Below are 16,057 nucleotides of genomic sequence, written 5' to 3'. Positions count from 1 at the left end.
TGCTATGTGGGAGGATGAAATCTCCATTTAGAAATACTCAGAAGTATTCAGGATATCATGTTTTTGAAGAGTGGTATCAGGGTACATGTTACTCTCTTAGCCAATTGGATGTTTCAAGTTACGTGGGGACCAACTCGTAGAATATGAAACTTTTGGATCAACCATTTGATAGTTCTTAGATTTAAAAATTGAAGTGTTAGTTGATAAATTTTGGATTATCGGATCACCATAGCTTTATTATGCTATATACAAGAGTTAGCGGTTAGATGTTGGAGATTATATTATGAATTTTCTTCTCAGCATAAGACTTTTGGAGCTTGTTAGTCTAATAGCCAGTGTTCTACTTTCATTTCATTTATATTGTTTAGATCTGCTCTGTTCTTCTCTTATTTTTTCATTTATTTTGTGCTTTTGTTCTTGGCATCTTGCGGGTCTGCAATATATTAAGGCTATTCTGCTCTTGTGATAAAGAAATGCATTAAATATCCAAGTAACAACCTCCCCAACACTTCTTTTGGGTTCCAAGTAAAATGCTTCCATTATTTTATCTCTCTCTACTTATCCCATATCCTACCTACGCTAACTGGTATTCAAGGAAGAATATCAATTGAAATATGGATAAACTTATCTTTTAAAGCTTGACTATTAGCTTAAAATATAAAATTCTTCTTGACCTTGGCGTCGCTTCAATTTCTTCATGAAGAGGATAACTCCACCCTTCATCCAAGGAAAACAAAAAATTTCACTTGACCTTGGCATTGCTTAAATTAGTTCTTGAAGAGGATTGCTCCCCTTACATTAAAGTTTTTGGTGCATTTACCATCAAGAGCTTGAGCTTTCCCCTCCCAAAGCTAAATTCTGTTACACTACTGAAACTCATGGTTAGTTAATTAGTGTTACCTGAATGTTAATTAGTGTTTTGTTCTCATGGTGCAGGAAATTTTGATGGTTAGTTAATGTCTTTGATTTTTTTTTGGATTTGAACACATAATTTGGATGTTTTTAATAATTTATAAAAGAATCATGTATAAATAAACACTTATTGCTTAAATTAAAAGTGAGATGCCTTGACCAGCTTTTGATACATCTCAGAGTTGGGTTTTATTGCATCTTGAAATTGAAGATATATTCATTGCGCTAGAAAGCATTTCACAATTTTAGCTTGATACTCTATCAATAGGACTCTGTTCAATGTGGATGGATACCGGGCATTTATAGGTTTATATTGAGCTGATACATAAGAGAATTCAGAAAAGTTTCAGCTATAGGACTTTGGCTAAACATGTACAAAATTGAAAAATTTTCTTTGCTCCTGGTAATTACTTATCCTTTAATGCAGTGTAAGGTTTTTAGATGATTCATTTTTGTGATTGAAAGGATGATTTTGTATACAGATTACAACAATGATGCATCCTGCTGGTTGCCCGGTTGTCACACATATAGGAAATAACGGTTTTGGCTGGATTGGCACTCTTTTGATATTGTAAGTTACCGAGAAGCCTCTACCATTTTTAGACTCAAGTTTGTTGTAGCAATCTCCTATAGTCTTTTCATTTTCATCATAAATGAATTAAATTACTTACCACCAAAATAATGGTATATTTATTTTTTCAAATGACATCTGTTTTATATTATATACATAATATATTCATAGATGTTGATTTACTGACATTGTATTGTGAATTTTCCAGACTTGTTTGCATCTTTGCTTCATATTTACTGATTGGTATGGTATATCGTTTTTTTGTTCTTGGGATCCATGGAAAAGAGGTATATCTTCTTTTTGCCCTTCTGATTTAAGTTTGAGAAAAAAATTGGAATTCCACTATTGCATTTATGGTGGTAACACAAAGTTTTAAGAATATTTTATGTTCATTTCCATTTTCCTATGAACAACACTGGATTAATATTACTACCATGGGAAGTGATCTAGTGGTAAATATCATTTTGAGTCCAATTTAGCATGTGAAAGAGGATTGTTGAATATTACTTAATGACGCTTGATAAGGAATATATGTAAAGATCCTGAAAGGTTTGTTTTTACATACTCATTATGTTACCATGTTTTGATATACTAGTGTCCAATCTATTTTGAACTTTAGAACCCCGGAGTTCAAGTTAGTTTGAGGCACTGATGCACTTTTTGCAACTCTTGGAGATGAACATGGATTTATTTTTCACATATTAATATTAATTTAACTTTTCCCCTTATTTTAGTTTTGTGTCACTTGGCTTGTTTTCTTTTTGAGCAGTTGTTAGTGCAATGGTTTGACTGAGTATTGTAATAGCCCTTTTTAAGCAATGGATGAAAAATTTATAGAAGTGAAGGCAATCTTTATGTCATGCCCCATCCTTGATCATCGTATTTTTCGCTTATCAATGAATATAACCCAAATGTAACAATTAAATTATTAATTAAAGAATATTTATTTAATATTATTATCAATTAATTAATATTCATTAATATCTGAAACTATTATTAATTGATTAATATTTATTAATATTATTATTAATTAATTTATATTCATTTATTTATTATTATCTAGAATTATTATTAATTGATTAATATTTATTAATGATTGATATTATTATCCGGAATTAGTAATGGGCCCCGATCCTCTAAAGGTCCCGATTCTAAAGAAGGATACATACTAGCGCTGAGTAGACTCTATGTTTAAGATGACCATCGATTACAAGAAATCATTTTAGACAATGATCAATATGTTAATATAAACATATAGGAAATATACCAAAGGGTGCGATTAAGGAAAGAAGAGTTATAATCATCCTCGAAGATTCATGTCTCTCCATTAGAAAGATTTAGATATAAGATAGAATGAAAAAGGTGAAAATAGGAAGGAAGAAAGATAAGCATTTTTAAAAAGGAAAGAATGGTCAAGTCTGCGGGAATCTATATTATCTGGCAGCCAGCGATCAGATCAGATTAGAATTGTTATTAAGTTACAGGCAATAACATCCTTTTTTGGTTGGTATGCATGGGGATGTGCTTATTACGTATGCTTAATAGATGAAGCCTGACAATGTTTTATGCAGAATTTAATAGTAATATTAATATATGAATATTAATATAAATATTATTAAATATTTATAGACTGCAATATGTATGAGTCATATTTAATATCATATATAGTGGCAGACCAGATCTGATGCATGTCAGATCTGTCTGCCTTTACAACCTCTAGATAGACTAATAATTAGTGTTTAGGCAATGGTAGTGTTAATAATTTATAATAGGTAATATCATTTGATATATATATATATATATATATATAAAGTTTGATGAGACAAATAACAATATTAGATTGTAAAATCAGTATAAGAGTGGAATTACTTTAAAATATTCCTGCCATTACTACCAGTAACTAAGGAGAGGTGATGGGCTTGTTTCCAAAAGGGGCAGTCTAAATCCAGTCAATAGGTTGTTTCCCAAGAGAGGGTGGGGATCAGCGACCTGAGAACCTTGAGGACAGGGTCCAAAATGGGATAAGGGCTTGGATCTGTAAACTTTGAGGGAAGCCTATTGAAATTGGTATCAAAGCACTTGGCAACATAGTCATTCTCTTCCTCTTAGACTGGAGTAACGCAAGGGTTAAAGGTCATAATTGTTGAAGTTAATCATCTTAAATTAATTAATGAACAATTTATTTATCAATCAATCAAATCAATAGAATATGGAACGACACACATTTGATTATTTTTGCTGAGCCAGTTTCTTATTTTAACTAATCTAAGACATTGAAATAAGATTGATTATGATTAAACAGGGGACATTACACTTTATGCTTCTAACTTGTGACTAACGTATGTCTTTCCAGGTTTTTCCAAATTTGGATATGTGGCTCAGTATACCCAGAAGATTTCAGGTTTGTCTAAAGTTCTAAGGAAATCATTTTTCTTTCTCCACCTTAAAAATCTTTGTACCACATATCAATAAAAAGTTTTGCATAGCTGGTTTCTGGGATATTCATTGGATGATTACTGATTTTTTAGCTTGTTGCTCAAACAGAAACCAGCTATGCATATCCTTTTTTGACATTTCAGATTTCTCATTTTGTCATTTTAATGTTTGTCACTTGTAGACTGTGTTTGTGATTGTTAGCTCATTTGTACTTCTGAGCTTTGTAACATTCTTTGATATAAACGAAATTGAAAAATCATATGATCAATGAATTATATCATTATAGATTATGATTTTAAAATAGATTATTGGATCTTTTCATGTCAGGGTCACCAAAATATAGCCTCTAAAAAAGATCACCTTTTTCTAAAAGTACTTAAGCGTATGGTTGTACAAGATAGAATGTAAAGTAAAGCTATGTTCGGGTGTATCTAAATGTAAATCAAACAATGAAACCTATGGTCGTTTCCAACCAGCCAAATCCTATTTACAACCACTAAATGAATTGAGAAAAGCTAAGTGCAATCAAATGATGACTAGATTGATTAACACATGGAAAAACATTATTTTGACAATGAGATGAAAATATTTTAAAATGTAAATGAAAGGGACAAGATCTAAGTTGCCGGTTTGGGTACGGGTACTGGAAATTGGTGTGGCAGAATGGCAATTTTTTTCCTTGGGTACAGGTATATACATAATTACCGGAAATGACATCGGAAGCTCGGGTGGTGCCGGTCCAGGTTCGAGCAGGGGCTGGCTTTGGGTTTGCTGCCCGTTCGTCCCCGCCAGCTCAAATAAAACTAGATTTTTTTTTTAATGATTTTTTGCATTCCATTGATCGGATTGTTATTCCTGTGTGGCGAGTGTCTATTATAGTTTTGTTTAGTGTAGTATTCTACATTGTCCCCAAAGAGTGATTGTTGCAAAACCAGTTGTTGCTGAAGTGTATTGTGATCAATTGAGATGTCATTGGCACTTAGCTACAAAAAAAATTCATTGCCAGGCTTGTCACAAGTACATGAATTCTCTTAAAATCAAGGACAATGGAACAAAGAATCTAAATGGATGATGTGGCATTACAAGTCAAAATGCTTATTAATATAGATTATTTATTTATTACCTGTTGATGGTGAAAGCTTGCACCTTCAGTCAATGCAGAATAGAATGTTGAGTGTATCCTATCCTCTCTTGAATAAGGAAATCCCTAATGCTGTTTGGATTGATCATAGGAGATAACCTCAAAGTTCCAACTGTCAGGTCTTGACTTGCTTAGGATAACTTAGGGTCAATGTGTTTTGCTGATAATCACGAGGGGACTTATACATTTGACAAGCTGACCTGCATCCAGTATAGCAATCTAGCGATGCTTTGCTTCTGAACATGGAGAAAATAAATAGCAAAAGGATAGGGTTTAGAGATCCTAAGGACAATGATAGTAATAGTTGGTGTTGTAGGTAGACAGATTTCAAATAGAACTAGTTCTTGCTTGGCCAGAGATAAACTCACAACTCCACAAGAATAGTGCAAGCTCTAAGGGGATAAGAGGATTTTCAGACTACGAACATTCATCTGGATACCCAATTTTGGTGCAATCCAAAACAAACACTCACAGTTGAACTAAGAGCAACAATAGGCTCAGACTAACCATACACAAAGACTTTCAGTCAGTAAGCCTCCAATGCTATGAACCTGAAATCAAATCAAATACCCTCACACTTCACCATTAAGATCATTGAACTTTAATTAGCTAGATGAAGAGAAACCATGCAAACAAGTTGGGGCAAATGGCAAAACACCATATTTTAATGCTTTATTTATCTGCTCTTATTGCCATTACAACAAATTTTGTCCAACAACCCTACTCTATTCTACTTCTAACTATTGCTACTTCTATTTTTTAAATTTCTAACTGTAACCTTTCTAACCACCTTACAATGAGAGAGGCATTGACCTTTTATAGATTTTCCATTTTGAACCAATGGCCAGGATTCAATCTATCCAATGGCTTTGCTCTATCTTCTAGACACCTTGACAGCTTTTTGGTTAATGGTTTCAACAACCATCAACCACCTTTTCGACTACCTTCAACTGTTTTCAATTAATCCCACTAGAAGACAAAATTTTATAGGGCTCAAAGCACAAAAAGGTGAATTTGGTGGCTGGGAAATAACTAATTTTTGGCCCCCTTTTGAATTACATTAGATAGGGCCAAAAGTAGTCATTTTACAATAAACCAATTGCTTTTACAATAAATTTATTTGTTGTCATCTCGAGTTCAATTTCTGTTTCTGCATACTCTTGTAGCGTTCTGTGCTTGCCCCCGTCATTGTTTTCCGAAATTCTGGAAATGACACCAATTGGCCCCGCAACACACTGCTCTTCAACTCTTTCTTTCAATCTTATGCCCCAACATTCATCTTGTTGCCTTGCTGGTGGTGGTAGTGGTCTTTCCTCGACCAACCCTTCTGTTCTTGCCTCTACTCACAGACATCTTTTGGGTACTGGCATGGATTTCTTCTTTTGACTTTATCCTGGGAATCTTCTAGAGGGTAGTGTCATAGAGCCTTCTTTGCCCTAGGTATTTCTCACATGGCTTCCGTTGAGTCCTCCATCCTGCATGAACATATAGGTCAAAGATTAATTATCATTTCACTATTCACTCATTTCCCAAAGGATTTAAACATTACTCTGCCATCGAATCTACGAGGGTCTTTTGGCTTTGAGAAAGTGATTCGGGAAGAGGCAAGGATCAAACTTGGCATAAGGAAGTCCTATTGGACAAGGCCAAACTAGGCTCTACACTCTTACGTCATATTGGAGAGCTTGTTCAATAGCTCGGCGTTGGGAATGAAAGCTATTGCTGATTTTGAGCCTCAATCGACAATGATTTTGGAATGCCACTTTGTTTTCCAAGGAAAGGTCCTTGATGTCCTCAGTCTCACCTTCTGTGATTGCAAAATCCAACTTTGAGGAGCAGACTTGGGAATGAACCTTGGCATTTGGAGGAGTATTAGGAACACTACCAAATATTGGCACAAACTAAGAAAGTTCGGCCTTTACCTCGGCCTTGGAAGGATCACTAGAAGCAAGGCTTTACTCCAACCTTTTTGTAAACACCGAAGTTTGAAAGGCATGCATGAATTTCGGTATAAAGTTGGGTCTTTTCACGGGGGTTTGGATGTCGACAAAAACTGAAAACCCTAAACTTTCTCATGAACTGATCAACCTCGGCCTGAACTTTGGTGTTTACCTCGGCCTATTCAAGCATTGTGGAATGCGAAAAGGTCAGAAAACTCTGAACTTTCTCAGGAATTGGTGAACTTCAGTCCATTTTTAGGCATTTGAAGAAGCTTAGGGAATAAGGTCATTTCTAGCAAACACCAAAGTTTGGTCTACGTTGCAATTCATGCCTTGTTTCTATTTCATTCCTTAATCTATATCCTTCTAAACACATAGATCTGATGCTGTAATCCTTTTGCTTATGTTCATAAGGGGTCTTTGATGCCTTGGACTGAAACTAGGTGGTAGGAAGGCTCAAAAGGACCAAAGCACATCTCTTTTCTCACTGCAAATACCGAGACTTGGAGGGGATTATATGATCTTTGATCTAAACCTCAGCCTTGGAAGACAAAAAACTTCTGCAAACACCGAAATTCTCTGAATTTGGGTGAACTTCGGCCTGAACTTCAGCATTTTCAAGCCAAAAGTTTAGCAAACACCAAAATTTTCTCAAGAACAGCATAAACTTCGGTCCTAAGTTCAGTATTTTCAAGCATTTTGGAACATGACCTAGCAAACATTGCAGAGTAAATAGGAATTTCGGCCTAAAGTTTGGCCTTTTCAAGGGGACTGGACAAAACTTTTGAAACATGACTTATTCACCTTTTCCTTTGCCAAAGCCGAACTTGAATAGGTTTACAATGAATTTCGGTGCTTGCTTAGGCATTCTCAAGAGTCTTCTAAGGAGTAAACCTGAGACAAACCTCTGAGGAAGGAGGGTCAAAAGATTAAGGCCCATTCCCTCTTTTTGATAGAAAACACTGAATTTAGGAGGTGTGAAGCTAGACACTTGGAAAGACATTAGGATTTCAATCTCCCCCCCGCTAATTTACTTAGTCTCTCATACTTAGTCTCTCATACGCTCAGACCCCACCTTCATTCTACACACCAAGCTTCTTTGTCTCTAGGATGCCATGTGGATTTTGGCTTATGGGCTTGGATTCCAAATACACCTGGGCATTTCTCAGCCTTCTGTCTCTCTCATGGCTAGCAGGGCAAAAAGAAAGGGGGTCCCTGTCAGAAACGGGGAGTGTGTCCATAGCACAACAACCCTTAATAAATTATTAATTTCCATGAACTTGAAAGACACTTCCCGAAGTAGGTGCACATTTGTGCACCAACCTCAGCAAATTTCTTTGGCAGCAACCTCTCCTTCACCATCGCGAATGATTTGAAAATCTTAGTTCCATGGTCCTGTGAAGACACAAGAACAAACGTGGAAACAACTTGTTCACTCTTAAGAAAAAGATATAATTAATTTGAAACTCGACACAAAATAAAAATTTCATATAGTTACAACCAAAAGATCTCTCAAAACTCAATTATGTCATGATCATAGTCATTAACAATTTCACTCTAAAGGAAGGTAGCCACAAAGGCATAATCCCCATTTGATTAGAAGACGATAATGACATAAATCTCTACCACATGCACCACATTCAAATAACTCTTGTTAGTAAAGTTTAAATCTCTTTACCCACGTTCAATTCAACATTCATTAAGGAGATTAATCAAACATTATTTATTGAGTTAAATGACCACATATTAAAATCTACTATCGCAAGAAAATCAACGTGAAATCCGTGAATCAAGAGTTAAAAGGTTGCAGACAATGTTCCAAAATCAGTTAGAATTATCAGTAATATAGCGCATGTAGTGCAACTAGGGTCGCAAAATGGTTGGGCCTTACAATTAGATTGTTTAATTTTGTATGTCATCACAAATGCGGCAGAGTTGATAAGACAAATATACTAAAACAATAGCTAATTAGTTGGAATGCTACTTACTATCGTGTTTTGGGTCCTATTTTTGTGGAAGAGCATGGGACTGTGGTGGGTGGAAGAATAATGTTAACGGACCCATCATAATTTTCAATATTCTTCCCAATTAGTAATGAGATTGTTTATTAGAATCTGCCTTTTATAAAACTATTTTGTATTTCTGAAGCAATTTTTGGATGGTAGGTCGGTTCTTGCTGACATTATTTTTTGTGTATTAATGGTTTCATATCCTCTTTCTACAGTCACTGCTATTTATATCTTCAGATTGTTCAAATTTTCATGTGGTCACAAATTTGTTTAGATTTGCTAAGACAGATACCTTAACGTAGTACTTAATTAGCTGGAATGGTACTTGTTATTGTGTTTTGAGTCCCATTTTTGTGGGAGACCATGGGATTGATAGGTGGGAGCATAGATTACAGACTGATAATATTGGCAACTTCCAACCAATCCCACAGATTTATAACGCTGCTGCTTACAGACCTAGCAATTTGACCATTACAGTATCCTGTAGACAATTTCATAATAAAATCACAATGGACAAAAATTAAAAAAAGCATTTCTAAAGAGAAAGTTTTCATCATAGTATTAGAATAGTATACTACAGTTTCATTATTATCTGAAAAATAATATTAAAGAAGTTTCTCCCCTTAGTGATATTATCAATATCGCTAGTCATCAAAACGAGACACTAAAGAAACATATGTAACCTTTTTTTTTAATATTGAGAGAAAGTTTACAAATATGGCTGATATGAGCATCTAACACATAATTTTGAGCATTAACTTGAGATTAATACATTGCTTCTCTAGAGCAGTCACACTAGAAAATCAATAATGGAACACTAGTAGCCACACATTAGAATTCTATCTTGGAAGTCACATCCACACTTGAAGAATAGCCACACATTAGAATTCTATCTCAGAAGTCACATCCACACTTGAAGCCAACAATAGAAATAAATCACAGCTTAAAATTCCATATTATACGTCACTTTGGGGATTTAAACTTGGTCTCTACAACGAAAACCTAATGATTTAACCAATTGAGCTCAACCCTTTTGACAATACATGTAATTTCAAAAACAAAAGTGAATAAAACAATATCTGATGTAAAAGGAAAAATAAAATAAAAATAAAAATAAAACATCTACATGAACAATATTAATTTTTCATTAATTAATGATTCTTAATTAAAAAATAAAAGACTTAAGTCTAGAACATCTACATGAACATCTAAAGCAAACGTTGTAGTTGATTTTTTGTCCAGGCTTACACATCAGCCTTAGGAACCTGTTATTGATGATTCTTTCTTAGATGAACATCTATTTTCTATTAGTGTTCATACACCCTGGTATGCTGATATAGCAAATTATTTGGTTACTGGCAAAGTACCTTCATATTTTTCACCAAAGGACAAAAAGATCCTTATAGAAAATAAAGTATATCAAAATAACTATGTTACTTCTACAGAAATAAAAGATAAAACAAAAGTAATAAAGCAATATCTGATGTAAAAGGAATAAAACAATATTTGATGTCAATGTGGCTTCTTTTGACAATACATGTAATTTCAAAAACAAAAGTAAAAGAAACAATATCTGATGTAAAAGGAAAAAGAAAAAAAAAGATAAAAGACTATTATGGGATAAAAAAATATAAAAGGGAGTCAAAGCAGGCAGCATGGCTGAAGGTACGTTTTAAAGAGAACTAAAATCTAATGGTAGAAAATAAAAATCAAGTGAGCAAAGTAGAGGAGGTGTTCTGCTGATAATACAGGACGATGGGATGATTGAATCAAGTGGCCAGTTTGAAATGAAAATATCAGTTACGTTAAGTGAAGGCCAATGCAAGTTACATGGCTTGTTTTTATGTTAATTCACTAACCTTGATGATTGGTGTTTTATCTTTAATGACCTAAATAGCTGATTGATTGGTTAATGGTGTCTGCTTAGTTCGAAATGATACGTCATACAGTAATAGCCTAATTACAGGTGCGGTCAGTGGCTCCTAGTAAGTTGATGTTACATTTAGTGTCCGTATGGGTAAGTCATCGAATCACATGCAAGGTATTGCCACCCAACAGGCTAACAGAAATGGTACTACAACATTAGATACTTCGACATATACTGGTGCCTAAGTAGGCATGCATTTGTGCCAACTTTGTATTTACGCACAAGTGCTTTATGTTCCACTTGAGGAGAAGTGGTCTTTAATACTTATCTCAGTGTTTGTTTGATAGATGCAGCCACCTCCTCCTCTTGCCATAGGTTGAGGACAGTCTATTGATTACCAGGTTGGAATGATTTCTTGGTCCATCGTTTCTCCAGTTTATTCTTGATCTCTACAGTGGAAGCAATTCCTTGACATGAGCACCGGTGACTAAATGGGTGGAAATGAAAGTCAATGCTCCTCAGTCGTATTCAAGTAGACCGTTCGAGATTGGACTAGTCTTCATTACCACTAAGAATCCATGATTTACTAAGTTTTGTACTCACTTTATTATAAAAATAAATATACCTTTTCAGCAATGCATAATTCTTTTTATGGAACTGTTCAGAGGTGACGACTTTTAAGAAATGATCAGCGAGATGGGGTCCCTGCATCATATAGACATTGATTGTGTATCTTGTACTGTTCCAAGATCCTGCGTGTGTGCTGAAGTACCTGTCTAATATCTTCTTTCCTTTGATGAAGAAAAGAGCAATTTGCAAAAAGCCAAAGCCCCTAAAACATTAAAACAAAAAATTTATAGCTGAGATGGCAGTATGTGTTAAGTGCAGTAACAAAACATGTACCTGTCTAATATCTGACATTATCAAGGGAACGCACTTTATTACATATATTCCTCCCTAATAAATTTTGAATTAAAAGACTATTATGCTTGTCTCGTGTGAAATGAATTTGTCCTATTATTAGATCGAAAGTCTGCTTCAACACAATGACTGTAACTATCCGTGCCGATCACCTCAGTAATTTTTTTTGCAGTTGTGTTTCTAACTTACTTTCTCACATACTTCTTGTGTTATTTTTCTTTTTTATGGTAAGTTGAAATTAACTGATCATTCGTGCATTTTCAGACTGGTCTGGAGTATACTTCAAGCAGGGTGGTAGGTGCTTTTTATCGAATCAGATATGGTTCCTATACTCGAGTTTGATGATCCTCACATTTTTGGAGTTTTACAACCTTTCACTCTTGGCCTGGCTGGCCTGAGATTTTTAGAACGATTCATCAAATATCAGAGTCATCAGAGAGATAAATCTTGCGGAATACTAGCATTCTTTGGCCAGTAAGGCCTATTTTGATCGTTATCACTGTAACAACGGAACCCATTGTATTTTTGAATATTTGCATTGAGGTGTTTATAAGTTCACAAGAGTTTTTCAATAATGCATATTCTTTGAAATAAATTTGAAAATGCAAATTTGTGTTATCATCTAAGATATTTTTTCTTTTAGATTGAGGTATTTTTGTATTTTAAATAATTTTGTAGTTTAAAAATTTGATTTATGTTCACTTTATATTAGTAAATTTAACAAAGAGGAGAGAAAACTTAAAGGGATGGAATTTACCTGTAGCACTTCTCTTGGGTTTTGAGAATAAAGATAGATATAAACTTTGATAGGATGGTGAAATAGGGTAATGTTCAAACCAGATTTTATCTTCGGTTAGACTACCTTGACACAATTTCACAACTGCATATACCATAAAATAAACCAAGACATACATCCCAATAAGAATAGGGTCTATAACTAGTTACAAAAGTATACCAACGAATTTAACTCATATAGACATGACAATCATCTGAGATTCATTTTGTGGCCATCAATATTCATCACGAGGAATACCTTGGAGCTCGCGCATTTCCAATTTTCTCCACGGTCCACTAACTTTTTCAAAATAGAATTGGAGAATCACAAAAGTATTACTTGTTATATATTCATTTGAAGTTCTCTTTATAAGAGATGAATATTGTGAGCAAAATATTAATAAAATAAATTTAAAAAGACAAAAAATGTCTAAATTTAAAAAAGACAAAATATATATTTTTATTCTTGAAACCTTTAATTTAAAGGTTAAATCTAACTCGTCATTGTGGCAATGGTCTTATTATCTTATGCATAAATTTGGGAAGATAGTTATAAGTGGAACTTAAATCTTTTGCCCTCTACTTTTTGTTTCCTCTAATTAACAATTGAATACTCTATATAATATTATAATTATCTTCGAAACAATCAATTTATACTTTACAACCTAAGCATCAACTCCTTTTAATAGATTCTTGTGAATATAAGAATTTTGTTGAGCCCCCAAAAAAATCTACACATGAAGCTGAAATAGTGCTTGTACATTCTACATTCTATATTTAGAGAGTTCACTGTCTATGGACAATATCATTGCCATGTTCTTGATGAGTCTCTAACACATTGTCTCATTCTTCTTTTTTTCTTTGTCAATTTCTTATTATTATTAGTTTTTCTCCAAATCTATTTTATCGTTCAAGTTTTCATTTCCCATATGCTTTTAGATCAATATAGATTACACCTCCCTTCTTAGGAGGCTTTGGTTGCACAAAGAGGTGAATGAGATAAGTTACAAAGAAGGGTTCACGTTTTATTTGGAATAACATTTGATTGACTCACCTTGTAATATTTGAGTCATATTTTCCTAGTTTCTTTAACTCTATTTTTGGTTTCCTTTTACTTATTTTCTTGCACCGCATCCTCCGAATATGGTTCTTCATTCTACATTTCTATCTTCAGGATATTTGTGAGTCATATTTTCCTTGTTTCTTTAACTCTTTTTTGGCTTTGCCTCCTCTTCTTTTCTAGCTCCACATCCTCTGAATATGACTCTTCCTTCCACATATTTGTCTTCAGGATATGATAGTACCTTTTCTTATGGGTCATCATCTAACATAGAAGAATCATAAATGTCTAAATGCGTACTATTAACAATTGAGTGCATGTTCATGAAAGGAGGAAGATCAAGTTTGAAAGAAGTTTCACTCGTGGTCTTCAAAATAGTGAAAGGTACATACCTTAGTGGCTTAATCTTCTTAGCTTGTCCTTGTAGCTTGTCATGAACATATAAATTGTGTCCCACCTTTAGGTATTTTCCTTTTTATGTTGATAATACCTTGTTTGAATACAAAATCTGAGTTCTTTTCAAATTGCTCCTTTACCTTGAGTTGGATTTGTTCAATCCTCTCAACAAATTTTGAAGCTTTAGCCACCTTTTCGACTTATTATATATAACCTACAAGAAGAGGACTTGATGACATGTGTACCTAATGTCACATGGTGAGTGATTTGTAGAAGAATTAATTGCCCTACTATAAGATTGTTGAATGTAAAAAAAATGATTCATCTTAAGCTCTAGGACACTTACGCTTCATCTCTTTATGGTCACTTGTTTGTTGGTGAAATGTAACACTCTTTTTTATTCTTGTATCCATCATACTCCACAAGGTGGACTAAAACTTTCCAACAAACTTCTTATTAAGTCCAAAGTGCACTTCACATGAGACAAGAACTTTTCATCAACTTATTTACCTATGCTAATCTTTTTGCAAGCTTTTAGAAAACTTATTTGTTGAATCTATTAAGTGCCATAAATAAATAATCGTGTTCATGTCTAGTCATAGAAAATACCTCTACAAGGTCCACATAATCCTTTTCCATGGCCTTGTGGGGATTGGAAGAGGCAACTCATTCCTTCCTTTCTTGTTTTAAATTTTCTAGTGCCAAACTATTTTCAACTTGTAGAGAACCTTTCTATCTCTTATTGCATTTTTGGGTCAATACATACCTTTGCAAATGAGCCATTGTTTTGCAAACACTAAAGTAATCCACTATTATAGAGGTATGCACCTCACTCATTCCTATTAACCTTTGTGCCTTACGCATACATAATATTGCAGCTTATAGACAAATCCTTTTTAAGATAGAAGTCTTCATCATGTCTTACAATTTCTGAAATTTAAAGTTCTTTGTACTTCTTCCCAACGTCTACATCATTTTCATATCCTTTTGAGTATGTTTCTTTTGTGAAAGGCTTCAAATGTGTAACCATTGCCATCACCAAAATGAGCGACACAAATAAATATTTGTCAATACATTAGAACCACACAAATGATCATCAAATTAAATTTTGTAAGAATACTTTCCAATTTAAATGTCTTGTATGTTGCAGTTTATTTCTTGCATGTACTAAATACACCAATAAGTAATACTCTTTTTATATTCTTAGTTCTCTTTCTATCACATTTGCTAAATACACCAATAAGTTATTATACTAAATTCACTCTATTTTATATTACATAGTAGTGATGTTGTAACCTTTTGCAAGATTTGTTTAATGTGATAAGATGCTCTTCCCAAGTAGCATTGAAAACTAGGATATTATTTAGATAGATAATTACATAACTTTATGAAATTGCGTGGCATATAATTCTTCAATCTTATAAAAGTAGTTGGTGAATTACTTTTTCCAAAAAAAAAGTAACATTAACCATTCATAAAGGCCTTGCTTAGTTTTCAATGCAATCTTTCAAATATCTTCTTTTATATACAAATGTTTATATACAAATGATGATAACAACGATTTAAGATCTTTGTAAAATGTTTTGCATGTTGAAGTTCGTATAACAAGCCATTTATCATTGGAATATGATGCCTATTGTAATGGTGATTTCATTTAGAGTCATGTAATCAATATACATACTTTAAGAATTTTTGTTATGTTAGAGTTGTTAATAAACTTAATCTTTTAGGATCATCTTGAAAAGAAAAAATGCCTTCCATGAGAGAGCATCAAGAGAAAAGTATTACTTGATTATGGGCATGATATATTACATTGATACTGGACTTACAAAATGTACACATGATGCCTTTTTTTAATGCAAGGTTGATAGGTAGGATTAGACAAGATCACGACATGTGTCTTAATCTTATGATATGAGACAACTAACTCGATAAATATTAAATGACCTAAGATGCAAAAATCAAATGTCAAAAGATGAGATAAAATTTAATTGACAACTAAGACTTCTAGAAAGATTCTTAAGACTAAA

General features: G+C 33.6%; 1 protein-coding gene across 1 annotated transcript in view; it reads left to right on the top strand.

Moving 5' to 3' along the window:
- LOC131035837 (uncharacterized) overlaps positions 1–12,439 on the top strand; it is a 206,029-nt gene extending 193,590 nt beyond the window's left edge. The window contains exons 8-11 of the mRNA XM_059207631.1: positions 1,395–1,483; positions 1,692–1,770; positions 3,837–3,884; positions 12,062–12,439. Of these exons, the coding sequence (XP_059063614.1) occupies positions 1,395–1,483; positions 1,692–1,770; positions 3,837–3,884; positions 12,062–12,139 (294 nt within the window). The 3' untranslated portion in view covers positions 12,140–12,439. The remainder of the gene's footprint in view (positions 1–1,394; positions 1,484–1,691; positions 1,771–3,836; positions 3,885–12,061) is intronic.
- The last annotated feature ends 3,618 nt before the right edge of the window (positions 12,440–16,057 follow it).

The sequence above is a fragment of the Cryptomeria japonica genome, chromosome 7, assembly GCF_030272615.1.
Source record: "Cryptomeria japonica chromosome 7, Sugi_1.0, whole genome shotgun sequence".
NCBI lineage: Eukaryota > Viridiplantae > Streptophyta > Pinopsida > Cupressales > Cupressaceae > Cryptomeria > Cryptomeria japonica.
Note: the sequence above shows the minus strand (reverse complement) of the source record. Positions and strands in the feature narration are given on the sequence as shown.